The 26,621-nt window shown below is 53.1% G+C and overlaps 1 protein-coding gene across 1 annotated transcript; it reads left to right on the plus strand.

The window, feature by feature from the left end:
- On the plus strand, positions 1 to 26,243 carry IGFBP2 (insulin like growth factor binding protein 2). Its single transcript, XM_082840679.1, has 4 exons — positions 1 to 521; positions 22,495 to 22,724; positions 23,462 to 23,602; positions 25,725 to 26,243. The coding sequence occupies exons 1-4, from the start codon at positions 95 to 97 to the stop codon at positions 25,887 to 25,889; spliced, it is 963 nt and encodes a 320-aa protein (XP_082696805.1). The 5' UTR covers positions 1 to 94; the 3' UTR covers positions 25,890 to 26,243.
- The last annotated feature ends 378 nt before the right edge of the window (positions 26,244 to 26,621 follow it).

Genomic DNA, 26,621 nt, shown 5'->3' on the forward strand with positions numbered 1-26,621 from the left:
GGGAGGAGAAAGAAGCGGAGGAGGCGGCTCCCGCGCTCGCTGGGCCGTGCCACCTGCCCGCTCGCTCGCCGCCGTCGCGCTCACCGCCGCCAACATGCTGCCGAGACTGGGCGGCCCCGCGCTGCCGTTGCTGCCGCCGCTGCTGCTGCTGCTGCTGGGCGCGGGCGGCGGCGGCCGCGGGGCGCGCGCCGAGGTGCTGTTCCGCTGCCCGCCCTGCACGTCTGAGAGCCTGGCCGCCTGCAAGCCCCCGCCCGCCGCGCAGCCCGCCGCCGAGGCCGGGCCGGCCGGCGACGCCCGCGTGCCCTGCGAGCTGGTCCGGGAGCCGGGCTGCGGCTGCTGCTCCGTGTGCGCCCGGCTGGAGGGCGAGCGGTGCGGCGTGTACACCCCACGCTGCGGCCAGGGGCTGCGCTGCTATCCCCACCCGGGCTCCGAGCTGCCCCTGCGGGCGCTGGTCCACGGCGAGGGCACTTGCGAAAAGCACGGGGATGCCGAGTACAGCGCCAGCCCCGAGCAGGTTGCAGGTAACGCTGGTTGGGACAACTAGTTCGGAGAAACTTGGAGGGCAGCGGGGGAGCCTGGCTGGCGGCCCTTCTGGAGGGAAGGAATGTGTGGCGGAACCTCAGAGACCGTTTTAGCGGAGGAAGAGCGGAGTCCTGGACCGGCTCTGGGTGATTGTTGGGAGGGGGGACCCGAAAGTCAGGCCCGGGGTGGGGGAACTGGAGTTCGGGCGTGCGGAAGATCCCTGGCTACTAATTTGGTGGGGAAAAATGGGGAGAGAGAAGGCATCCCTTTTACCGTAGGCTTGCCCGGTGGAATGTACTTCTACTGACTTCTTTTTTTGGAGGGGGGATTTCCTGGGGAGGAGGGTGTCGGTCAGATCGGTGTGAGTAGGAGCTTGAGCTGGTGACCGCCGACCGAAGGTTCGTGGAGAGGTCCTGGTGGAGGACGCCGCCGGGGGCTGAGGCTGGCGGGTACCGGTGACACCAGGGACCTCTAGTGAGAAGGGGGCGCTAGGAGAAGGCAGCGGCGCCTTGAGGTCCCTTCTTTCTGGGATTGTGAGGTGAGAAGAAAGGACTTGTTGGTACTTTGTAGGGTGGGCTGCCTAGGGGGAAAATTAAAAAGGAACGCTGCTATTTCAGAGAGGACGAAGAAGGCTCTTGCTTTTATGTCGGGTGGAACGATAAGAGAGGGACGTTTGGGAGGCGAGGAAGAGACCCCATTCGTTGAGTCACTGTAACTTAAGCCGGGTCGCCGGCTGCGGTCCGGGGCGGGGGCAGCCAGGCCGCTCAGTTTAGCATCTGGGCCCCCGGGCGTCTGGCAGGAGGATGCCTGGGCCGGGGCGCAACTACTCTTACCGGAGCGAGGTGTTGCTCTCCCCCCGCCCCCCATCCTAATTGAGGGAGCTCTTCCTGTCCCATAGAATGGGGGCCCTGAGGTTCTTTGTACGGAGCTCGCATACCCCCAAACAAGTTTTTTTGGGGACACAACCAGGCTATAAAGATCTCTCACGTGTTGGTTTTTTTTTTTTGTCGTTGTTGTTTTGTTGTCGCTTTTGTTTTTTAAATTACAAAAGCCTCCTGCCCCAGTGGTCTGGAGGAAGCTGTAATTATTTTCTTTCCTCTTGGAGACGGTGGTGAAATGTGTCCACTGCCTGCTGCTGTTGATTAAAAAGCAAGTTTCTCAAACTTAGAGGGGAAAAAAAAAAGAACGAAAGAAAGAAAAGAAAAAGTGAAAAATTCGTGGTTGCTTGTCAGCTTCTGCGGTCCTTGGCCCCCTCCCGCCCCGGACACCCCCCGCCCCCCCTTCCTTCAGCCTGCTATTGTTTTTTTTCCCTGTTCTCCTTGGGAATACAATTAGGGGTCAGAGTTGAAATCTTTTCTTTGTCGCATTTTGACCTTGAGTGCACAGCAAGTTAGGGCTTCCTCTGAGCGGAACCCCTCAAGTCCCTTTCTTCTCACTCCGGCTTGCTTCCCTCCCTAGCCTGCCTCGAAGTTAACCCTTTCCTCCAGCTTCCCTTAGAAAGTAATAGTAAAAGGGAAAAGACTCAGCAAAGGTCCTTTCACTGTGGGTGCCCATCCCCCCAGTCCCGCGTTCCTCCTCCTTCGCCCCCCAGCACCCCGTGGTCCACCGGGAAGGTACTGTGGTTTCTGAGCTGAACTCTGACAAACTAAACATCTCCCTCAGCAGGGTGAACTTTTGTTCAAAAGGCCTCCACGTTCATAGAAGCGTTTGGATTCTGACTGTTTTAACCAAGTGCGTAGCACATGTCCTTCCTAACCTTCCTAGCCTGGCTGTGTCCCTCAAAAAACTTGTTTGGGGGCATTTTGTCATTCTTCATTCCTCTCACTCTCTGCCTGAAAACCAACTGTCCTGCCTCCCAGCCCCCAGAGGCAGGTTAGGGTCTTCAGAAGGGAACAGATGCTGGGAATTCTCCCATTCACTCCTCCCTGGAGTCGCCAGGGGAGCTCGGGGACAATGGGGTGAGTTCATGGGAAGAATGTCACTGTGGATTTTCTGCCTGGTTATGGGACTCCTTTCCGCCAGCCAGCCCCAGCTGCCTCCACAGCCTGCTCCCAGCGGCCAGACAGCCGCCTTCCGCATTTTTCTCCTGTGCTCCAGACTGGGAAGAGGGGACACCAAGGTTGGGGGTGGGCGGAAGCTGAGCGGGTGCCCTGGAAGAAGTGCTAAGAGCGGGGTGTTGGAGGCGTGAAGAGGGCTGAGGGGACGGGGGCACTGTGAAGAGGAGAGAAGCCTGGGCTTGCTGGGGTGCAGGGAAGAGAGAGAGGGGCGGGTTTTGAGGCTCCTGTGCAGGAGAGGGTCTTGAGCCAGGGCGGGGATCGGGGTGCTGCGTGGGGACTGCGGGGGTCCGAGTTGGGTGGGGTGTGCCGACAAGAACGTGGCCCCGATGAAACCTTAGCACTGAATGCTGCCGCCTCCTCCCCGTCTCCCATTTCTCCTCCCTCCTCTGAAGAATGACCCCCCCCCCCAGCCCCATCCCAGCCTGCATTCCTCTTTGAGCAGGTTGCTTTTGAGAATTTTAAACATACCCTCTTATTTCGAGGCAGCAAACCCCAGCAGTTCCGGCTTTGCTGTTAGCTCTTTTGTCTTTGTTCCCTGGACTCAGGGGCTGTGTTGCTGGCTTCCTGGGGATGGCTGGGATGCAGGGGGTGGGGGTGGGCACATCAGCGGGTGCTGAGCCTGCATCCCATGGGGGTGATGGGCTGGGACTTGGTGGTTCAAAGAAACCCAGAAGTCAGACGGAGGCGCGGATTGTGGGGTGGGGGCTTAGAGTGGGTGGGCCTGGAAGAAAAACAGGAGGGGGACCCTGAGATCTGCGTGAAGTCTGGACCTGAGAAATGCGTGGGTGTGTTGGGTGGTGGTGTGAGCAGAAGTGCCTAGAAATGTTAGGGAAAAGGAAGGAAGCAGGCCTGGGCCAGTCCGGGCCCTTTCAGAATTCAGGGCCTCGGCCGGGCCGGACTGGCTCCCTCAAGCATCTCCCCTGCCTCCTTCCCTTCCGTGTACAATGCCGGGGATTATGCCGAGGGGCGGAGCTGCCCAAGTGGCCGTCTGGCCCGCTGCACTTATAAAGGTGCTATAGAAATGTGCAGTCATTCAAAGTCCCAGGGCCGGCCGGCGGGCGGGCGGGCGGGCCTGGGGAGGCTTTGCATCTGCAGTTGCTGGGGGAGCATAAAGGGGGGCAGAGGCGAGGGTTGATTTACAGTGGTTCAGTGCAGCTTCAAAGAAGGGGGAGAAAAAGCAACGGGACTTCTGGCTCTGAGCGCTGCTTTGCATCTTGTCTTGCATAAATTTGCATACTGAGTTCAAAGTCGTAAAATAGTCTTGGGGAATGAGTGGGACCTACTGTCACTGATTGCTAGCGTCACTACCTTCCCCCACCCCCCACCCTAGACAGAATACCCAGAACTAGCTCTGCTAAGCTGCTCTGCCTGAGTGTGTTGGAAGGGGAGATGGGGGACTGGAGGGCTGCTGCTTCTGGGTCCCTCTGGGGAGACCGGAGATCTGTAGTTCCTTGACTACAGGGATTAAGCAGGGTGTGGCTCTGTGCGCTGTGGCCTTGGAAGCAGGGCTGGTCTGGAGGGTGTGACTCCACAGGTCCCGAACCAACTAGGCAGAGGCAGGCAGTGTTGGAGTCCTTGCCCGCAGTCTCCCTGCTCACCTTCCACTCCCATCCAGAGTGTTCACGGAGATCGTTCCCAATGTGTAGTGATAATGACCCCATCTGTTCCTTTGATGAGATATTTGAGGAAGCTTTGAGAAAAAAAAAAAAATCCTATTAACAGTGTCAAAAGATCTTACAAAAACAAAACCAGAGGTAAGGAGTCTCTGAATTAGAATAGGTGGTGGAGGAGAGGGGGAAAGAAAAACCCATCTATTGTGGACATGAGGGTCTATCTATGCAGTGGTTCTTGGCCTAATTGGACCCTTGAGTTTCCTGGCAGGCAAAGGGAAAAGGGAGGGTTAGATGGTTCTCATTATTAGCTTACCTTAGCAGTGAGCTTTAAAATAAACTTTTCAGGCACATCATTCCTTTGGGGGAAAGAATTTCTACAGAAATGCCTGCAAGGTGCCTGAGAGTCGGGATGTGTTCAATCACCAGCTGTCAGACACTGAGGGTGACTTTGAGAGCATCACTGTTCTCTAGCCCATTTATCAGGTTAGCTTCTCGGTTCTTAGATTAGCTATTCTCTGCTGTAGAAAATGGGACACACAATTGCTAAGTTCTGATATGAGCAGGTTCCAAAAATTCGTGGTTCTAATGAAATGCAGGACAGGAGTATCCGAGGTGGGGAGGGGTGGGCAGGGCAGGGGCTGCTAAAGGGAATGAGGGAGAAGTAGAAAATGAACAGGCTGTGCCCATGTTTGGTTTTGTTATTGGTCCTCCTCACATACTACAAAACCGTACCAAAAAAAACAAGGCTCGGTTATCATTATCATTATTTTTTAAAGAGACTGCGTATCCAGGGACTGCAGTTAGTTTTAGTCTCTCTCTTCTCTGTGTTCCCAGCTCCCCTTTTCCTTCTCTGCTTTCTCCATCCTGCCTTCACAACCCACTCTGGACCGTTCTCTCTTTCCCATGCTGCTCCCACTATAATTCTGGCACACCTGGCTGGTTGCTAGGCAGGTGGACAGGGCTCGAGAAAGTGACATGGGAAATAGATTGGCCCGGCCTTCCTCAGGGATCCAAGTAGATGGAGACCACGTAGATGATTGGGGATCGGCGTGTTTGAACCAAATCTGACCCTTAAATGAGGAGGGCAGTTGACTGGCAGTGCAGGGACTGGGCTTCGTGGGCGGGTGTGCCTGCTAGGGCTGCTTCTGCCAAAACCAAGGCGCAGGGGAGCGAGGTTATACTTCTAATGCGCCAGGGTGCTGGCGATCTGGTTGGCAGATGTTTGGAGCCCCTCTGCTTCTCCTTGCTGTCTCTGGCCAGCATTTCGCTGAGGTGGCAGGCAGCCTCCCGCCTGTCCTCATCCTGGTATGAACTGCTTCTTTGCCTGCTTTGTCTCCTGTCTTACGGCATCCCTGCAAGGGAGGCTATTTACCTCCATTCCGCAGGTGTGGACCCTGGGGCTCAATGGAGGGGCCACCTGAGCAGCTAAGTAGTGAGGTGAGAGGCTAACCTGGCCGCCTTTCCTCTGTACCCCTCTGCCTCTGTGACCAAGCAAGTGAGTGCGGGCTGTTGGCAGAAAAAACCTTTGACCCCCGTCAGCCAGAGGGTTTGTTACTGGACACCTGCCACGTGCAGGTGATGCTTGGGCCACCGTTCAGTTATTTGCGTTCCCTTGACTCTTTGGAGAGGCCCAAGTCCTAGAACTCGGGGAATTCAGAAATGGAAGTGGCCAGCGTGCAGTAGTCAGGAGGGGCAGAAGGGTTCCAGGACAGGCCTCTAGAGAGAAGAGCTGGTGGGCAGTGGATGAATGTGGAAGCAGCCTGGCCTTTGCTGGAAGATTGACCTGGGTTCCAATGCAGGCCTGTCTCTGAGAACCTGAGTGATGATGGGCCAGGGTCTTATCTTTTGGTGAAATGGGGATGATTGTATTTCTCAAATGGGGTACATGTGAAGTCAGCTATGATAATGCAAAATGCCTGGCACGTAGTAGGTTCTCTTAGCTGCCTTAATCTTGGCAAGCGCCGTCTCCTCTCTGACACTTAGGCGGCCTTTAAAACAAAGGCCGAACTGGCTGTGTCAGGCGGGCCACCTGTCTCTGAAGGTTGTACCAGGCGCTAAGGGGCCTCATCCTGGTGTGAAGTGGCTTTGGTTCAAAACCCAGTTTCCTGCCACGTACTTGCCACCCGAGGCAAGAGATAATTCTCTCTGAGCCTCAGTTTCCTTATCTGTAAATGAGGAATCGATAGCACCAGCTTCATAGGGTCACATCTGTGTGTGTGTGCGCGTGCGTGTGGTGTGTGTACAGGTAGATAATACGTAAAAAGTCTACGCACTTGGGTGATTTTTGTTTTTTTCTGTAACAAGCCACTTGATTTCCAGCATCCATACCTCTGACCCATTTTCACAGACAGACTGTAGTGGAGCTGTTTGTGGAAAAGGTAATGAAGCTATTTTCAATGCAGAATAAACCCAGTTGACAATAAACGGATGGCCTGAGGTCCAGGGCTTGCACTCTTTATGGATAAGTTAGGTGATGCTCTTTAGGGCTCGTGCGCGAGGATCTGGAGCTGACCAAGATTCTTCTGGCAGCTTCACTGTAGTGCCCGAATGGGGGTGGAGGGACTGTAGGGGGCAGAGGGGGCCCCAGAGTTTGACCCTGGGTACTCTTGCTGGCCTTGCTACTGAGAAGTGGGACGGGTTGAATTGGACATGAGGAGGAACACCGGCACCCAGAAGTTGAGTCCTGCCTTCACCTGCCAGCCGACCTCTAGGACCCAGCTCTCCAGTTGCTGGAGCTCAGAGGACTGGGGAATCCCTGAGGCCACATTTCAGGGGTGGGCAGCGCCTTCCTCCACCGATGGCCTCCACAGGACACCTGCTAGGACCCAGGCTTTAGCATAAGAGGGTCAGAACCAGTGTGTACTCACACGTTTGGTACACGGCGTGTGCCGGGTGAGCTGTGTCGTATTGTCAGTGCAGCCAGTGAAGACCCCATGGTGCCTGTTTCCTGCCCCAGGAAAGTGGGCTTTCGGGTCCATCCTGTCTGGGCCTAGGGTGCCAGAAAGTTGAACATGATCCTGGCAAAGAAACTGGATGTTCTGTCCAAAAAAGCGATGTTTTCTTACTACGCCGTCTCCAGCGTTGACCTCACTCCCCAGTGGGGTGGGGCCTGAGGGGTTCTCAACAGGCATGGGGAAGTGTCTTCTGGGCCCTGGGGTTCTTCCTGATGTCTGATTCCACCTGTGGTCCCGGAAAGCCCTCTGAATGGCCCGTCTGGCCACGATGACATGACACTGTCTGTTGTCAAGCATCTGATGGAGTTGAGGCCCCAGGAAGCAGAGAAGCTGGATGCTTGAGTCTTCAGGGGTCAGCAGATGCTTGTGGTGAAACCAGGGGCAATAGGGACAAAGCACAGCGTTTGCCACTGGGCATCTGGGGTGGACGGTAAACTCCGGGGACCTTGGTGGTGGGGGGAGGAGGGGGGAGGAGAGGCAAAGCTCTCCTTACAGAGGGGTTGGTGGGTCCAGAGAAGTGTGTTGGCTTTCAGGTTCCAGAGTAACTGCCCCCTCCCTTACCCTCTCCCCGACTCCGAATAGAGTGGATGGACTCTAGGAGATTTTTTTTCCTACTGGAAAATGGACCATCTCCCTCTGTCCCTCCCCCTGCTTGGCTTCTGCTCCTCGACCCTCCCCTCCCCCTCTGGGGCCACTCCTGTTCCTTAACAAAGCCAAGGAAGATCTGGGCTGGCTCAGCTCCTGGGTGTCAGTCAGGACGCAGAGGGAGACCTTGCTCAGAAAGCCGGCTCCCCCGGAAAGAAATACAGAGTCGACTGTAGTGAGGAATTGTTTCCTTTCCCCTTTTTTTTTTGTGGGGGGGAGGGGGGCATTTGGCAACCCTTGGGGCCCCTTCTGGCCGCCAGCCCCACATCTCTTCCTGGCTCTTGGGAGGCAGGGCAGGAGTGAAGTTTGGGGAGAAGGGAGCAGGGCCTGGCAAACCTCCAGCTGCCGGCCTGGGGAATTGGCCCACAGGCCCTGGTTAAGTTGGCCCCAAGGAGAGCCTGGGGAGGTTTCTAATTAGTGGACGGGTGTAGGTGTGTCAGCCTGTGTTCATTCAAGGAACTGAGCTCTGCGGGTGAGGAAGCCCTGAGGGGAGGGGCACTGGCCTGGGGAGGCCTTGGTAAGTTGGGGAGGAGGGGGGAGGCTCAGGGGTTCCTTCCTGATAGGGGTTGAGGAGATGGGGACCTTCTAGCTGGAGTGATCTGAGTTGGATTGTAGGGGTGCAGTGAGCAAAGGGTCTGCCTCGAAGGGTAAATGACAAAATACATAAGCATAATTAAAATGGCTTTTTTTTCTAGATATTGTCTACTTCTACCCAAATGCCTGTAGTTTTTTGTTTTGTTTTAAAATATTTTGGCCACACCGAGCGGCATGTGGGATCTTAGTTCCCTGAGCATGGATCTAACCCGCGCCCCCTGCGTTGGAAGCATGGAGTCTTCACCACTGGACCGCCAGGGAAGTCTGACTGTAGGTTTTTTGCTTTTTCTAGCTGTTTTAGCCTCAAGATTCTCCCCACTTGACAGGTGAAGAAATCAAGGCCGTATTCAGGTTCAAATGCCAAGGCAAGTGCAGACCAGAATGGACGGACCAGAACGGAGTCTGGGTCTCCAGATTCTCGTTCCAGAGCTCCATTCCATCAGACTCAAACATGCAGAGAAGCAGTGAATTATACACTGCTGCTTGGAAAAGCTCCTTTTCCCTGGGAGGTAGTAATTAAGGCATAACTTCTCAAAAACGTTCCTTTATGCAACTCCCCGGGGAAGTCTCTTTTAGGTCTATTGTCTCGACTTCTGGATGGAGGTGCCAAGTTGCCTGTGGATGGGGAACTTACTTTCTTTCTTTCTTTTTTTTTTTTTTTTGGGAACTTACTTTCTAAAGTGCCTGAGGCCAAGATAAAATGAAAATGACAGTTCCCCTGGGCCCTGCCCTTGCAATTGCCTGATAAGGCTGGGTGGTTTCTATAGAGACACTGGCAGGAGGTGTGTCAGGCAAGATAAAGGGGGGTGGGGGAGGAATGGGTTTACTGGATCCTAAGGGCTTTTGGGGTTGGGTGGGGGCCCGCTGGCTTATGACTGATGGCTTCCTTCCCTGGGAAGATGAGGGAGGGTCCTGTGGAGATGGGAAGAGAGACAAGGTGATGGGGAACAGTAGAAAGGAAGCCCTGGGGTTACAAGGTCTTGGTCAGGAGTTTACCAGGATACCAATGCCCAAATGCCATTCTGGTTGGTTAAGAGCGATGGAGTTAAACCACCAGGGATTTGGTTTTGGCTGTGCTGTTGCTGCTTGATTTTGTGCCACTGGCCTCATACCCTATGGCTTCTTAGCCAAGCATGAGAGGAGATAAGAAATGATCAACCTCGTGTGATTGCTTGATGATAAAACAACGTTCTGTACGCAAACCACTTAGCACAGGGTTAGAAACTCAGAGAATCAGGTGAGTCGTACTGATGGTGATACCTCTCCCCTCTCTTCTCCCTCTGATGTCAACACACAGAACAGAAGAAGGCAAATGCTTGTTTTTTAGCTGTTTGCTGATTGGCCAGGTTTATTAAGAAGGGGCACTTAAGAATCCTGCAAGGAAGTGTGGCTGCTTCCACAGGGTGTGGCTTACCTGGACAGCTGCCCTTTGCTTTGGAAAGTCCAGAATGGAGTCAGTGGTGGAGGGATTTCCAGAGGGCAGTCATGACCTCATTGTGGTTCTGCCATGGCTGACCTCGGAACAAGGTCCATGCATGCCCCTTGAGGGGAGGGTTCTTACTTGAGGCCCTGCTAGTTAGCTCTGGTTCCTTTGCTGCCTCTAAACCAATAGAGCATAACCAAGGAAGACAACTGATGTGCTGCAGGTTTATATCATACAAAATTAGTGAACTTTTAGTGGAAGGAAAAGAAAGCATGGTGACCTATTTAAAGACACTTATTTATATTCAAGACACTTCTTGTGCTGGTTTGAGAGTGTGGCCGGCAATCCTGGACATCTTTGTAGGTTTTCAGTTTCTTTTTGCATCCTTTGGGTTCCATTTGTCAGGCCTGGGATAGCTGGGAGACGTCTGGGGATGGAGAAGAATTGGCAGAAGGAGAGGGTGGAAGGAGAGAGGTGAGTGGGACCCAGTGTTTATGGTCCATGGGAGCTGGTCTGCGTGGTGACATCAGAGCTGAGTGCAGAGACAGTTGTTTGAATGTGGGTCCTGGTAGAGGGAAGTAGCCTTCCTCTCCAATTCATGCTTCTGTTCGCTCAGTGCCTTTCTTCTCTCCTAACCACTCTTGCTGCTCTGGGGCTTAGATGGTGAGGGAGAGACCAGAAACATGGAAAAAAAAAGAAGTAATATAACAGGATACTCTAGGCCAGAGAGCGGTGGAATGCTCTTTGGATAGTTAACTTTTCTAATGTTTAAACACTGATTGAGCGCAGGTACAAGCTATGAGACTGACTCTAAACAGATACAGTTGTCATACCAGCTGTAGCACATGCTTTTTTTTTTAATTTTTATTTTATATTGGAGTATAGTCGATTAAAAATATTGTATTAGTTTCAGGTGTACAGCAAAGTGATTCAGTTATACATATACATGTATCTATTCTTTTCCAAATTCTTTTCCCATTTAGGTTATTACAGGGTATTGAGCAGAGTTCCCTGTGCTGTACATATACAGTAGGTCCTTGTTGGTTATCTATTTTCTTTTTTGTCTGTGCCATGCAGCATGTGGGAGCTTAGTTCCCCGACCAGGGATCTAACCCACGCCCCCTGCATTGAAAACATGGAGTCTTAACCACTGGACCGCCAGGGAAATCTGGTTATCTTTTTTTTTTATACAGATAGCCTTTTCAAAAATTAATTAATTAATTTTTGGCTGTGTTGGGTCTTCGTTGCTGCGAGCGGACTTTCTCTAGTTGCGGCGAGTGGGGGCTACTCTTCGTTGCGGTGCGCGGACTTTTCATTGCAGTGGCTTCTCTTGTTGCGGAGCACGGGCTCTAGGCACGCGAGCTTCAGTAGTTGTGGCATGTGGGTTCAGTAGCTGTGGCTCGCGCGCTCTAGAGCACAGGCTCAGTAGTTGTGGCGCATGGGCTTAGTCGCTCCGTGGCATGTGGGATCTTCCCCGACCAGGGATTGAACCTGTGTCCCCTGCATAAGCAGGTGGATTCTTGACCACTGAGTCACCGGGGAAGTCCTGGTTATCTGTTTTAAATAGATCAGTGTGTACATGTCAGTCCCAAACTCCCAAGCTATCCCTCTCCCACAGCACATGCTGTTTGATCCTGGAGGGGAGCAAGAAAAGCATTTGAAAAAGTTGGATATTATCTAAGAAGAAACCAAGTCAGTAGAGATATGCATGTCATGTAAGTAAACGGGTGCAGTTTTAGCCTTTTGACCAAGGCTCTTGGGAAAATCTTGATGTGAAATCATGGGACCCCTCTCTGGTGGATAAAGTTACAGAAGAAAAAGAATCTCCAGTCTTGGAAGACGAAAGCGCAATCTCTTTCTTCCAGAAAGGCAAATTGAGCACACAAAATGTCTCCCTTCCTGCCCTCCTTTCATGATGTGTACTTTGTTTTACACTCTATGGAAGCTAAGTACAAGTTTGTGTCTTCAAGAAGCTCCCTCCTTTGGAGGAGGAAGGAAAAGCATGGACCCATGGCTTTGTGCCAGTGCACTCAGGCTACAGGGCTGTGAAGGAAGCTGAGTCCAATGACAAGAGTGCTTGGCCCAGGGATGCCCGTCATCCACTCAATCAAGTGGCCTTTGGACACTTGGAGGCCATATTGTCCATCCTCCTTCCTCCCGAACGATACCAGAGGAAGATGTGTAATTTTATTCCACCTGCAGTTTGTTACTCATTTTAGTTCTTCCTCTGAAACTCGGGTGGCTTCTAACGTGGATCTCTCCCATTTCGGTTTAAGGCTGCTACCTCCCTGCTCCTTAGGAAGCCAGAACAGCTGTTTCCCTTCCTTTGGGCATGAGTGGCCCTTGAGTATTGATTCCTGCATCTTCTCCTCCTTGACCCTGTGACCCGCTTCCACTCTCTTCGAGTCTTTCCTCTGACTCATTTCCCAGTTCTTCATGCTGCACAGACCTGGCCGGGAGCCCGTGGTCAGTCTCCGACTGGCAGGCAGGTGGCTCTTCTGACACTGGCCTCTGAGAGTGGCACTGAAGTTGGCCATGTCACTGTGATTTGGTCCTCCTCCAGCCAGTGGGGTTCAAGGGGCACCCGTATTTACTGATACCCCTGCTTGACAAGGAGGGTGAGAGGTGGATGGAGTGAGTTTCTTTTAAAAGAAAACTTTAAAAATGCAGAGAAATACTAAGAATGACATAATAATGCCAGTCTACCGCCCACAGCTGGGAACGTTGATATTTCGTCGTCATATTTACTTCAAGTCTTTTTTTTTAAGCTTCCGCTGATGGCCCTCCCCACCAGCCACCTGTTCCCTGTCCCTCCTCCCCAGAAACAACCACTAGCATTATTTAGTGTTTCTCTTTCTTAGCTAAACAGATTTGCTAATGAATGACCAATATTTCAGAGTCATTCTCTGAGATAATGGAAAATGTACATAAAAGGTTTCATTCTGCAACTTTTTCCCCCGTCCACTTTAGGTTTTGAGATCTACCCATGTTGATAGACACAGGTCAGAGCTATACTTTTTTTTTTTTTTTTTGCGGTATGTTGGCCTGTCACTGTTGCGGCCCCTCCCGTTACAGAGCACAGGCTCCGGACGCGCAGGCTCAGCGGCCATGGCTCACGGGCCCAGCCGCTCCGCGGCATGTGGGATCTTCCCGGACCGGGGCACGAACCCGTGTCCCTTGCATCGGCAGGCGGACTCTCAACCACTGCGCCACCAGGGAAGCCCTGTAATGAACGTTTTTGTGCACATGTCAGAGAGAAGTAGAATTACTGGGTCAGGCACACTCTTCCCATAAGCCTTTGGTCCACGTTTGCACCAAAGCACGCTCTCCACTCACTTGGGCCTTCAGCAGGTAGGTCCCCTTGCCAGGTTCTCAGATGGCTTTAGCTGAACCAGACGAGAAACGCTGGGGACTCACGGGAAAAGCTGATAGTACTGTTGACCATCTTGATATCAGTTTCTCTGGCTCTTCAAGGACAGACTGGCTTGCAGAACCCCAGAGGACCGTGGCTGAATTTGAGCATGTTTTTGTTTTCTCAAACTGTCTGCCTCAGCCCTGACCCTCCCCAGGTCTTGGCGATTCCAGGAATGACCCTGGTGTTTTATGAAGCACTCCTTTGGAGAGTGCAGAGGCAGGGAGGCCCTGCACTTTCTGGTCACTCGAGGGGGACCCCGCGATGAGAGATGCTCTAGAAAACCTCCATGATGCTTGGCCGAAGAAGGCCCCTGTATGTGCATCTAAGCATATACATGTGTCTGTTTCTGAACCTGCACGTCAGTGGGTGCAAGGAGCTTACAAGGCTTCGTCTTTACAAAGTGTACACGTGAAGGCGTATCTCTTGAATAGAAGCCTTTTCTCCCATCACCAAGAAATTCTTCGGGACACCGAGTCAGGAATCACAGAGGAATGGGGCCCTGAGCTGGAAGGTGGTTGTTAAAAGTACAGAGTCCTTGACCGCTCCTGCCCGCCCCGCCCCGCGGCTTGCTGTCTCCGAAGCTCTGGGGCTGGAGTGTAGGACTTTATTTTTCGTAGGCTCTTCAGATGATTTCTGATGAACAGCTACAGTTGGGAACTGTTTGCCTGGTCTAACTCTCTGCATTTGCAGCTGAGCACACCGGGGCCTGCACATCTGAAACACCCAGCCTGGCATCATTCAGAATCCCAGGCCTGGCGGTAACGTCAGGATCAGAAACTTGGGCCTCTGGCTTTCCGGCCAGTGATGCCCTTCTTGCCACACTAGAACCGGATGGCCAAGGCTTCGAGCTCCAGAGCCTGTGTTCCAAAGGAAATCCAAAAAGGGCTCAGAGTGGTGTGGCAGGTAGTTGGCCCTCTGCCCTCCTGTTGTCCACCGTCGCCGTTATCTCCAGTAGCGGTTTCTTCCCTGTATGAGGATGGGGCTGGGTGCCTACTGGCCATCCCACTCCACAGACTTTACCCACTTCTGCAGCCCTTAGCTAGGTGATGGGCTCGTGGTAGCTGTCGGTGCAGGGAGATGGTCTCAAGGTGAGAAAGGCCAGTTCCCGCCCTCGTGTGATGTGATCACCTGTGGGACCTATGGGTCTAGAACATCAGAGGAGGCCGCTTGTTTGCAGCCATTTCCTTACGTATGGGTGGGCGGCGGGTGTCATCAGAGAGGAGACCTTTTGTTCAGAAACCATACTGAGGAGCTACTGGTCTGTTGCCGAAGGGATTTTTCCCAGAACGAGGTGGCATCTGAGAGATGTCAGGTTTGCTTAGCTGGCTCTGTAGCAGGGAGCAGGGGCTCAGAGAATGGGAAGGGAGTTTGGAGTGAAGCTGGGTGTCAGCAGGGCGTAGATGGCCCGTCCAGGAACGCCATTAGCTGGGCTGGAATGCCACCACGTGAGACATCCACGCACGTACTACTCAGGATTCCAGTGTAAGAGGCCGCTGCTGCCTGCCCGCCTGTGACAGGCTGAAAAAAGGTGGAGGAGGGCACATGATGTCTCTCACCCAGAGAGACTAAGGACTTCAGGTTTTAACCTTAGCTGAAAATTAACCAATAGGCCCCCTTCCTACCCCACCCGTTTCTAACTTCTGCCCCCGATGACGTCCTCCCACTCCCCCACCTCCCAGCAAGGCCTGAATCACCCACCCTGGCTTCTGGATGGCTTGTGCTGTTGACCAAAGTGGCCGTATGCTGGGTGAAGTTAAGTGAGCAGTCAGCCACACAAAGGGCCTGGCTTCAGAGCCTCTCCAACAACATCTGCTTCCCCTGTGTGTTGGTGTGTTTACCTGTGAACCCTGCCTCACCTGTGCATGCACGGCGGTTATGAGACTCTACCTATCTTTCCTCCCTCTCTCCTCCTTCCCTCTCCCCCTTCTTTCTTGCCTTCCTTCCTCCCATCTTTCCTTTGCCTAAATGCTATAAGCAAAGTTAAAGTAATTTTGGCAAATCCACCCTTGCCCAAGGACTTCATCAGATGGCAGAGAGCTTTGATGTTTAGCAACATATGGAATTTATACAATCAACAGAATCAAGCTTTAGAAGAAAGATGTAGAAAGATGTAGATGCAGAACTCTTTTATAACTCATTTTTCCCCCCATGCATTGGCCGTTCTGCAGACCAGGTATCACCCACCCTTCCCCTCTACCAAACAAATGCACCTTTCGTTTACTCTTTCAAGAACTAGATCATCTGCACATTTCTTCCAAAGCCTGATTCTGCCCACATTGGGAGTTGGAGTGGTACTGATGCTGTAGCCTATTTAAGTAGCAGCCTTCACTGTAGTAGGGTGATGATTCTCATTTTTCAGACATAAGACGTTAGAGCTCAGAAAGGTTAAAGGGTCTGGCCAGAATCACGGGTGAATTGTCAGGGGCAAAGCCAGGATTGGAATTCAGGGCTCTTGACTCCTGGGGTTCTTTGCCCATTTCAGTCTGTGAATGAATTGCCCACTGCCATGGATATTAGTGGAGAAGTCGTCCTGGAGGGAGGAGGAAGATGGTAGTTAGTATTTATTCTTTTGCCCAACATATGTCAAGGTTAAGTGCATTTTGGGAGAAATCAACAAAGAAGGAGCCATGTGAGTTCTGTGCCCAGCCAGGGTGGAACCAGGAAAGCAGCCGGCATTCCCCTGGCCTGTTACTTGGAATCCATTCTCAGAGGGCCTGGAATGCTATTACCTGTGGAAGAAGGAGGTGAGTTCACTGGAGGGAGTGATGGATTTAGGGTTGGGTTAGATCATCTCTGTGTTGCCCTCAGCTCTTAGATTTCCAAATAATCAGGAGACAGACTGAGGAGAAGGTTGGAAAATGACTAGACTTTCTTCAGAATAAAGAAAAGAAGAAAGAAAGATGTATTAACTTCTTATGAAGATGTGTGATGCTTTTGGGAAGAGGTCTCCTTTTCTCACCAGGCCTGCATGAGGACAGATGCCTCACACCGTAAGCAGGAAGGGGTAGGGGGTTGCTGTTAGAGTCTTAAGGCTTGTTTTCCTCAGAGTGCTCTAAGGTCTCCGGTAGATCAGGAGTTGCCAACTGTCAAATGGAGCAGAGGTCGGAGCATCGCAATAGGAGAAAGTGAAGTTTCATGAGAGAAAGGGTCTTCATCCGTTGAGTAAGGTTGTCAGTGCTACAATCAAGCCACGTGACACTGCGGGGGAAAGGACTGTGCCAAAGTTAAGTTTTAAAGCCAGAGTGTCAGTGCACAGAAGTAGGCATCTTTCTGCTCCCGGACTGTCCCCCTCCAGCTGCCCTGCTTGGCGAGCTTAGTAAGGCCGGGTCACAGGGCGGTGCGGGGACCCCAGGCCAGGCGTGGAGCACCTCTGATGACAGCAGAGAGGTTGTGCGTGCTCCTCTTGGACCCAGATGCTGGTCCTTCTGGGCCTTGGGTTTTCTGTCTGTAAAATAGGACACCTCGTCCGTGTCCTCTTGGTCCATCTGTCTCGCATTCAGCTCTCCTCCAGGTGTGTAAGGTGGGAAGGTGTGGCAGTGCCCCTACGGCAGGACGGGCCTTCTCCCCGCCCTTCAAGCCTCCCACAAGGGAGACTCTACTCTCCCTCTATCATTTCCCCTACTTGTCTTTGGAAAAGCTTGACCTTCTGTACATAATTGGGAAACTCCCTTCTTCAGCGTTGACCCATTTCCTGGGTCACTGGGCAGAGAAGAGCTACTGCTTACTAATCCTTACAGGGACATCTCTTCAGGAATCTTGGAGGTCCCTGTCAGTCACCTCTAAGCCCGCAGGCTTTTCCAGTTATGTGATTTGGGTTGCTAAGAACCATCTCTTAGAGTGACCTTTGCACTGTAGCCCATGGAGCTGCATACATAAGTGGTTGCTTAATAAATATTATTCTGCACCGAACTCTCCTAGGCAGAAAAAAAAATGCAACTTGGTATTTTTGTTCTGAGGGCAAATTCCATCTCTAGCTGGAGTTCTCCATGTGGAATGTTTTCCTGCGGACTGCGCTGTCACACCTATAAGGGAACGTATGGGCAGAGCTTGGTAACGTGTGATAATGTCCTTGTCCAGCAGAGCGTGAGGGTGCGGTGCCGTGCGGGTGCTTCCCCGAGTGTGGGACGCAGAGGAGGCAGCTGAGGGCGAGCCCCTTGTGCCGGCACTGCGTATGCACGCAGCAGCCCTCGGCATCCTCTCTGCCCCCACTGGAGTTGGATCCTGTTTGTGCGTGTTTTACGGACGAGCAGTGAAGGCACAGAGAGCTTAAGTAACTTGTCCAGGGCTGCACAGCTCAGTGGTAAAGCTAGGATTCAACCAGGCAATCAGACTTTGGAGGCTGAATCCCTGAACCTCTTTGGCTGGGGATAGGATCAGTCAAGGAGTCGAGGCTCTTCTCAGCCTACAGTCCTTTCTATCTCCACCCAGTCAACAATTGTGTTTCCCTGTCCTGGGCTTCCACTTCAAGATGTGGGGTGTCAGCACCTGCGTCAGCAGACCAGGCCCATGGATTTCCTCATCTTATTGGCACTTTCGTTGGCAACGATGAGATCGATAAAGGAATGGAATGAAACATACCCTTGAACCCAGGTGGCTTCCGTGAGGGTGGACGAACTGACCTTCCACTCAGAGCCGTCAGGGACATCTCGGGACAGGAAGCCACCTCTGTCCTTCTGGGATAGGACTGCCCACTTGAGCCCTGTCTTCTGGGACCTGGAGTGGGGCTGCATTATGACTTTTGGGGGCACCAGACATGTTTGCCTTTGTGGGCAAACACAGAAGAATTAGAAAATCGTATTTTATAACTGCAAACGTATCAGTGTTATATGAAGACGTTTGCTTTGACCTAAAAGTTTATTTTTTTCTTCTGATTTTAAAAGAAATGAAAACATTTCCTAAGGTCCTGGGCACTGTGCCCTCTGTGCCTGATGAACAGACCAGCCCTGCCTGGAGCCTGCCGTCCTGAACGTGCATGAATCTGTGTGCCCCTCTCTTGCATCCAGTGTTTCCAGAGCTTGCAGAGGGCCTGGTTCTGAGCGTTAACTGTGGGCTGACCTCTAGGGCTTATCCAAAGGATGCTTCTTTGGCCCCTGTCAGTGGTACGAGTGCCCGGGAGAGTTAGGGAAGAGGGGTCAGCAGGCTAAGAGTCCTCTGGGGTCCCCACCACCACCACCAAGAAGGAAGGCTCATAGGCCAGAAGTGTTCCTTGTGATGGAACAGTGGTGGAGGGGTCTTAGCCGAGGGAGGGGATACAGTAAAGCTCAGATCTGCTTTATGTGAGGCTGGGAGTCTTCAGCACTGGACCGGGAACTTCAGGCCTCTGGATCAATCCTAACTGCGAACAGTGGTTTTCAACTGGAGACCATTTGGCAGTGTTCAGAGACGTGTTCGATAGTTGCAACTCGGGGAGGGTGCCGCTGGCATCTGGTGGGTAGAGGCCCAGGATGGCGCTGGGCGTCTTACACAGGACAGCTCCTAACAAAGAATCTTCTGGTCCCAAAGACAGTAGTGTTGGGGTTGGGAGACCCTGATCCCGAGAATGTCCCGGGCATTGGGTTCTGGTGAGTGGAGCCTTCCCAGACGTTCCTGAAGAGGACTAAATGTGGGCCATCCTGCTGTGTTTCAACCTGAGAACGTGGAATTGCAGCCACAGTGGAGACGGGCTGTCTTAATTTAAGCCTCGGGGCAGGCGGGCAAACCTGCCCCCAAAAGAGAGGAACCCGGTGAACTTCTGAGAGTCACAGGCTTCGTGACAGCAGAGCGGATGGTTCCAGAAATGGTGGGAAATTCTCAGAGCCCTTGTCTAATTACTTTGTGAGCAGAGCTCAGGGCGTCGGGTGCAGAAGTGGTGTTGAGGTCTCCATAGATGCTCTCTGTCACTGTGGGCAGGAAGCAGGCTGGGCAGGGCACGATGAGGATGGGTTTGTTGTGCCCAGGGTGAACTCGGGTATGAGGGGCTGGGCGAGGGCAACCCAGAGGTCCCCATTGTTTTTCCCCTTTGATCCTGCATGGTTCCCAGTGCAGCCGGGGAAGCAGGACTTTTCTAGGCGTCTTGCTCTCTTCCTCCTGTGTTCCCCGGGCCAGCACCTGCAGGGATGAAGACAGGGAGCCTGAAATTGTGTCACCAGGTCCAGGTGCAGAGAAGCAGAGAAGCCTGTAGAAATGGAAATGGCAGAACTGATGGTGAGGATGGAGATGAGTCCCCCCGCCCCCCCCCCCATTTGTGCCAACATCTGCCTTATGCTTCAAGGTTAATGTTAAGCAGAATGGAGGGTTACCTGAATCAGCCCATCCTATTTATTTGCCAGGTCTGTCTCAGACTCTCGCAAGCCTCTCCTTCAGCCTTCTGCCCTCTACCTCTGGTATCTGAACAGGGAAGGTGGGATCATCTTCGTGGTTGGCCTCAGCTGCCTGACCAGTCCCAGGGGAAAGCTGCAGCCGGTCCCCATTCAGGGGAACCGGGCCAGTAGCTGAGCCGGGGAACCCAGACTGCTTCTCTTGGGGCCTCTGGGTTTCTGCTGTTTCAGCTTCAGGGACAGAAAGGGGAGGGCAGGGTGGGTGAGGGAAGTTTGGGGCGGGTGAATGTAGAACGTGGTCGATCAGGACTCCCACCCAAGTTGGTGGCAGATGCTTCAAATCAGCCTTCCCCTGCAGGTGGTGCTGGGGCTTCTGGAACGGGATCTAATCTGCGCTTGGTTTATTTATGATAAAATCTGGGCTACCCGGAGCCCCTGGAGAAATAGCCATTCTAGAGAAAAATTTTCCGGGTTTCACAGGGCTTACTCATTGAAATATTTCCATTATTTTTCTAAAGTTTAGCAATTTTGGATAGATATCTTTCTTAATACTGAATACTTGTCATGTTTACCCCTTTCCTTGTTGGATGCCCCAAAGTCGTATTATCAACACTAGTCTTGTTTCAGGCCACACAACGTGGAAGTTTTCAGGGGTCATCAATGGCTGTGGAGTTGTTTGCTGTGCACCAAATGTCCCCGGAGTTCTTATGTTTGGTTTTTTTTACTGTCCTCTTTCCTCTCTGCCATTTGATACTTCTCGCCACTGACCACGTGCCTTCCTTTTTCTCCTTTTAATTTTGTTGATTTTATTCTGTGGTGGCCTTGGAAACCAGACATGCAGAAACCAGGCTTATCTGACCAGTGCTACTGCAAACCGTCAAGGTTCTTCGTGCACTGACTTCCCTTGACTTGTGAGGAAGGCATCACGGCTTCACAATGCATGGATGTGGTGTCTGCTCTTCTGATGCTCAGAAGCTTATCTTCCTCTGCTTCCTGCTTCTTGATTGGGTTCCACACGGCAGGGGTAGCAGATCACTGAGGCAGCTGTCGTCATCATCATCATCATCGTCAAAGTAATCACCACCAACAGGACGTAGAGTTTCTGCGTTCCACACTGTATCTTAACGGCTTTACCTATAACATACTCTCAGCAGTTCTGTAAAGTAGGAACTATTATTATCCAGTAGTTTACGGTTAAGAAAAACAGAGGCACAGTGCGGATATATATGCAGGAGGAATACAGCTGGTATAAAAAGTGGCAGAGCTGGAATTCCATTCGAGTCCGCCCTCCTATCCAGCACTTGCCAGGTTGGAGATTACGTGCCTGGTTCTAAAGGATGCTCCAGCTCGTGAGAACCGACCAGGCATCAGGCCTAGTGCAAAGGGAAGGGATGGGAGTAAACCTCTATTGAACGCCTCCATTTCCAGGGACCCCGTTGGTGCCTGGTCCCCCAGAGTCTGCTGGAGCATGCTCCGAGGTTGCAGGCTCTGGCTCCCCAAGGCACGGAAGAGGGTCCCACACCTTCGCTGGTGAGGGAGTGAACGCCAAAACTCACAATCCAGAGGGGGTGTCATGGCCCCCCTTTTACAGGTCAGGGCCAGCTCTTTACACTGTATAGCATGCCCAGGACAGCGACCCCCTGAGCCCACCACACTGTGCCTGAATTCTGAAAGGGCTGCCAAGTACTAGGCGCTTCGCCTGAAACCCTTGTGTAGAAATATTGTAAAAGCCATTCGGGTATGTTATCCAGGCTGTAAGTTTTCGGAGGTGCATTAGAGGGGAAGAGAAAATGTGCAAGATTTGTTTGGAAACGCCCACTGCCTGCTCCCTGAGCCCTGCAGGGGGCCGCTCCAGGCAGTGTGGTCTGAGACCCTGTTGGCCCTGCCGTGTCTGCGGGGGGCTATTTGCACCCCGGCCCAACTAGAGTTTGCCAGAAATTGTCTCCTTGGTTAGGACCCTTCCATACCATTGACTCTGTTCCCTGGCTGGACGTGCCTAAGCCTGCGTGAGACCGTGGGAGGGGAGGAGTGCTCTCAGGGCCCCTCCACCTGAGCTGTGTGCACGGTAGGAGCCGTTCCCTATTGCCGGCTGGCTGGAGGTTTACGAAAGTCCAAAGACTCAGTGGATGGTCCTTGGACAGACATCTGGATGAGGCTGTGCACCCTGCGATAAGATGAAACTACAGCGTGGTCATCGTTCCTGTTCTGGGGGCTCTCGATGTAATGGGGGGTGGGGCAGCATGCATAGACAGGAGACGAATCGGGGTCCCGGGATGGTGCTGTAGTGGCCATAGGAGTGGAGCGTCAGGGCAACAAGAGGAGGAAGCAGACGGGCAGATGAAGAGTGATGGCGGAGGGGGCTGGACGCTGTGTTCCGGTGACAGCGCGGCTCTCCACCTCACTTCCCCGCCAGACACAGCACGGCCCAGTGATCTCTGCGGCATGAGTTTTAAAAGCTCATCCAATCCATGCCTTTTCCGACCAGACATCATGAAGACTTTAAACGGGGGGAGTTAGTGGTGGGTGAATCTCAGAGGTCTTTCAAGGAAGAGTGGTGGACATTACCCGTTCCCCGGTGAGAGCCTTGCCTACATGGTCATCCTTCGTTTGTGCCCCTCTGCTCCCCCACGCGCATCCTCCCCCTTGACCTCCTGGGGTGAAGGCAGAGCAGAGTAGGTGACCCAGGCATTTTTCTGGAGTCAGAGAGCCTGCGTTCAGATCCTGGATTGTGATCTTGGTCAAGAAATTGACCTCCGTGAGCCTCAGCTTCTCTGTCTAGAAGTTGGGGGACGTTACTAGTTGTGCTCATCATTGCTGTGAAACCGAAATGGATCATCCACATAAGTCCCTTAGCACCACTGCTTAGATGTTAGTCATCGCCTTCCTTGTCATTATCAGGGGTCCAGATAGTCCCTGGAGGGCCCGCCTCTCTGGAAACTGGACCTGCAGCTCTTCCTCCCTCCCTCTCTCTGCAGACAATGGCGAGGACCACTCTGAGGGAGGCCTGGTCGAGAACCACGTGGACGGGAACATGAACTTGTTGGGAGGTGGAGGTGGTGCTGGCCGGAAGCCCCTCAAGTCGGGCATGAAGGAGCTGGCCGTGTTCCGGGAGAAGGTCACGGAACAGCACCGGCAGATGGGCAAGGGTGGCAAACATCACCTCGGCCTGGAGGAGCCCAAGAAGCTGCGGCCGCCACCTGCCAGGGTCAGAACGGGTCGGGTCTGGTTGGAGGGGTGGGAGGACGTGTAAAGGAAGTGTCCCAGCAAGCGGGGATGTGGGCCCCCCCATGAGATCCATGTCCTGTGTGCCTGTGGGCAAAGCACTTTCCTTTCTGATTCTGCCACTGACATATTCAGTGACCTTCAGGTTGATCAGTTTCTCTTTGTGGGGGGGGGCTCAGTATCTTTGGCTGTGAAATGGGCTCTGCGTACGGGTTCTTGAAGTCCCTTCTAAAATCTCCACGTTTCTGCTTGGCTTTGGGACACAGGCAAAGCAATGGATGCTAGAGATATAGATGGATCCACTCGAGCTTGCCCACTCGTGTTGCAGCTGCCCTCACTCAGCTACCCCACTTCTTCTTTCCAGCTCAGCTTTGCTGTCTAGGCCCTGGTTGGGTTGACGGAAGGGAATGGAGGTTGGGCCACTGGGTGGGGGTAGAGATACCCTAGAGGCAGCCACTTGAATTCAGTCTTTGCAAGTAGCTCCCATTTTGACCCCTGAAAGCCGTTGACGCAGATGGAGGAGAGGAGGGAATACTCATATGCAGGTGACTTTCTTTAGGGGTGCGGTGGGGCATAACCATATGGTAGGTAGATTGCTGGGCTGGGTGTCAGAAGTTCCTGGTGCCACTAGCTAGCTGTGTGGCCTTGGGAAAGTCCCTTCAGAAGAATCACGGGCCTGTTCCCACTCTAAGCATCCTCTCCGCGTGCCTGTGCCCACAGACCCCCTGCCAGCAGGAACTGGACCAGGTGCTGGAGCGGATCTCCACCATGCGCCTTCCCGACGAGCGGGGGCCCCTGGAGCACCTTTACTCCTTGCACATCCCCAACTGTGACAAGCATGGCCTGTACAACCTCAAACAGGTGAGCGAGGATCTCCTTGGCCCCGGACCCTGGGTGTGTCTTGTTCTTGCCCCATCACCTGTAAGTCTCTGAGCGGGAGACCTAGTCTTCTGTGAGGAGGCGGGTGGCGATGCCAGCCAAGAGGGGAGGGGATGCCAGCTGCCAGGCCAGGGAAGGCGGGGGCGGGGCTTCTCTTCTTGGCTTCAGGCTTTTCAGAGCCTGACTCCATGTACCCAGCTTACCTGCCAGTAGCGCTTGGTGTCCAGGATAGGAGGGAGCCTCTTGGAGGACAAATAGCGCCTCACACCAGTGCTTCTTGATTTTATTGAGCGTTAGAATCACCTGCAGGTGATTCTGGGGCCTCGTCCCCAGAGACTGTCATTCAGACGGTCGAGCGGGATCTGAGAGTTTGCGTTTCTAACCAGCTCTCAGAGGATGCAGATGATCCGTGGACGGCATTTCCAGAATCACTGATTTAAACCATTGTTGACCAAGTAGACTCTCTGGTTTTCAAGTATCTCAGGGAATGGAGAATCGGGGGTGGAGAAACGCCACTTGAAATATTTCTAGAAACGGTTAACAGAACAGTGTTATCAGTACATTAGAGAAAATGTAGAAAGTGTAAGTAAAACACCCAGGAGCCCTTTTTCCTCCCCCTTTCATTCTGTTCATATGCCTTCTAATGATCTATGTGTGTATGCATATTTCCCCTTATCATTATTAATATTGTTTACCTAACCACATAGAGTTTGTAGCGATGATTGTTAGTGGCTGTTTAACATGGTCAGTTGTCCTTTCACCTAGTGCACTGCTCACTTCCTCCAGCTCATCCCTGGTATAGGGAGAAAAAGTCTGTGTGCATTTCACGTAAGGCAGAGAGAAGGATTGAGATGGTGTGGACTCCACCGGCCATTCTGTTCTCCAGCAGAGGGTCTGAGCCCAGCTGCACACTGGGCTTCTCTAGGCAGCTTTAAAGAATACAGATGCCTGGGCCTCACCCCCAGAGATCCAGATTTTGTGAGTCTGGGGTGCTTTCTGGGCACCAGATTTTTCAGAGGCTCCCCTGGTGGTCCTAGTGGGAAGTCAGAACTGACTTTTAAAGTGTGGGTGTGCAGAGCCAGGAGATGGGGTACGGGGCTCTGCTGATGCCCCGGGGTGGGGGTGGGGGTCTCACTTCCCCATCTCCTTCACAGCCCAGGCATCTTGCCCTTTGAAATAGCAGTCTAGCGTTAAAAGCTATCGGTTCGTACACCTGCCCTCTAGATGTAAGCCAGCTACTTCGTTTGGAGTTCAAAAGAAGAAATAGTGATCTTCTTTTCTACTGAAGCTTATGGGTAAACGGGGATTTGCAAGAGGAATTGGCTCATGGGTAAGATCAGGGATCCTGGGAGGGGAATGCCTGGCTTGGCATCTCAGCTGTGGCTCTTACTAGCTCTGTGACGTTGGGCAAGTTACTGAACCCATCTGGGCTTCCTTCCGATCGTCCTTAAAATGGTAAAGTAATGGTACCTACTTCACAAGGTGGTTGAGAGGATTAAATGAGTGTATGTTAGGGGCTTCCCTGGTGGCGCAGTGGTTGAGAGTTCGCCTGCCGATGCAGGGGACATGGGTTCGTGCCCCGGGCCGGGAAGATCCCGCATGCCGCGGAGCGGCTGGGCCCGTGAGCCATGGCTGCTGAGCCTGCGCTCTGCAACGGGAGAGGCCGGAGGCCGCGACAGTGAAAGGCCCGCGTACCTCAAAAAAAAAAAAAAAAAAAAAAGCGTATGTTAGATATGAAGTGTAAATGAGCAGTGTATATGACTGCTCACGCCACGCCCAGCACATAATAGGACCCGAGCTAACGCTGACTTTCATGTGCGTTTTCCGCCTCACACTACGAGTGAACTCCAGTACACTGGGTCCCTGGCTGGATGGGACCTCCCCGTGGATGGGGGCTGAGTCTTTCCATCGCGAGGCATCCCCAGCAGCCTTGCTGATAGCCAGAGCACGTCCCTGGGCCAGCAGCACCAGCGTGAGTCACGTTGGAGCTTATTAGCCGTGCAGAATTGCAGGCACACCCAGACCTCATGAACGGAGCCTGCATTTTGGTGGGACCTCCGTTTTATCGGGGTGTCCTCTATGTCCTCCTCTTCTCTCTCCTTAGTGCAAGATGTCTCTGAACGGGCAGCGTGGGGAGTGCTGGTGTGTGAACCCCAACACCGGGAAGCTGATCCAGGGGGCCCCAACCATCCGGGGGGACCCCGAGTGTCATCTCTTCTACAACGAGCAGCAGGGGGCTCGCGGGCTACACACCCAGCGGATGCAGTAAACCTACAGCCAGCCGCCGGTGCCTGGCACCGCCCCCCACCCCTCTCCAAAGCTGGCAGAGCAAGGAGAGCGCTTGCGTGGTGGGTGGAGGGAGGATTTTCCAGGAGTTCTGACACGTGTATTTATATTTGGAAAGAGACCAGCACCGAGCTCAGCACACCCCCCCGCCCCCCCTAACCCCCCCACTCCCCGCCTTCCCCCTCCCCAGCTGGAGATGCCTGCACCCTCCCTCCTCGAGTCCCTGCTGGGCAGGAAGCGGGTGGTTGCAGTGTGGAGCTGGGGTAAAGGTTTGGGAGAGGGAAAAAAGAAATTTTTATTTTTGAACCCCTGTGTCTCTTTTGCTTAAGATTAAAGGAAGGAAAAATAAAGCACGTGTCTTTTGCCTGAGTCTTTGGGGCCCCCGTGGGAAAGAGATCTCGAGGCTCACCAGCCTCCTTCCCTCCAGCCTTGGCTGGCCTCGCGGGAAAGTGGGACAGGCACGGTCTCGGTTTTCCATTCATAACACAGCAATGAGATGGATGGGGCAGGAAGAGGGGCTGTGGAAACTCAACAGTCCTGAATCCAGGTGGAAGCCTCCACGGCAGCCCTAGGAGTCTGGACTCCAGCTGAGGCTCTAGCGACCTTCCCGCCCTTGGGTGGGCCCTGGGGGAGGAAGGGTGGAGCCCGTGTCTCTTTCTCTCTCTCACATTCAGATGACACTGCAGAGGATGAAAGGGAGCAGGGAAACAGTGGA

This window comes from Leucopleurus acutus, assembly GCF_964270905.1.
Source record: "Leucopleurus acutus genome assembly, chromosome: 6".
Lineage (NCBI taxonomy): Eukaryota > Metazoa > Chordata > Mammalia > Artiodactyla > Delphinidae > Leucopleurus > Leucopleurus acutus.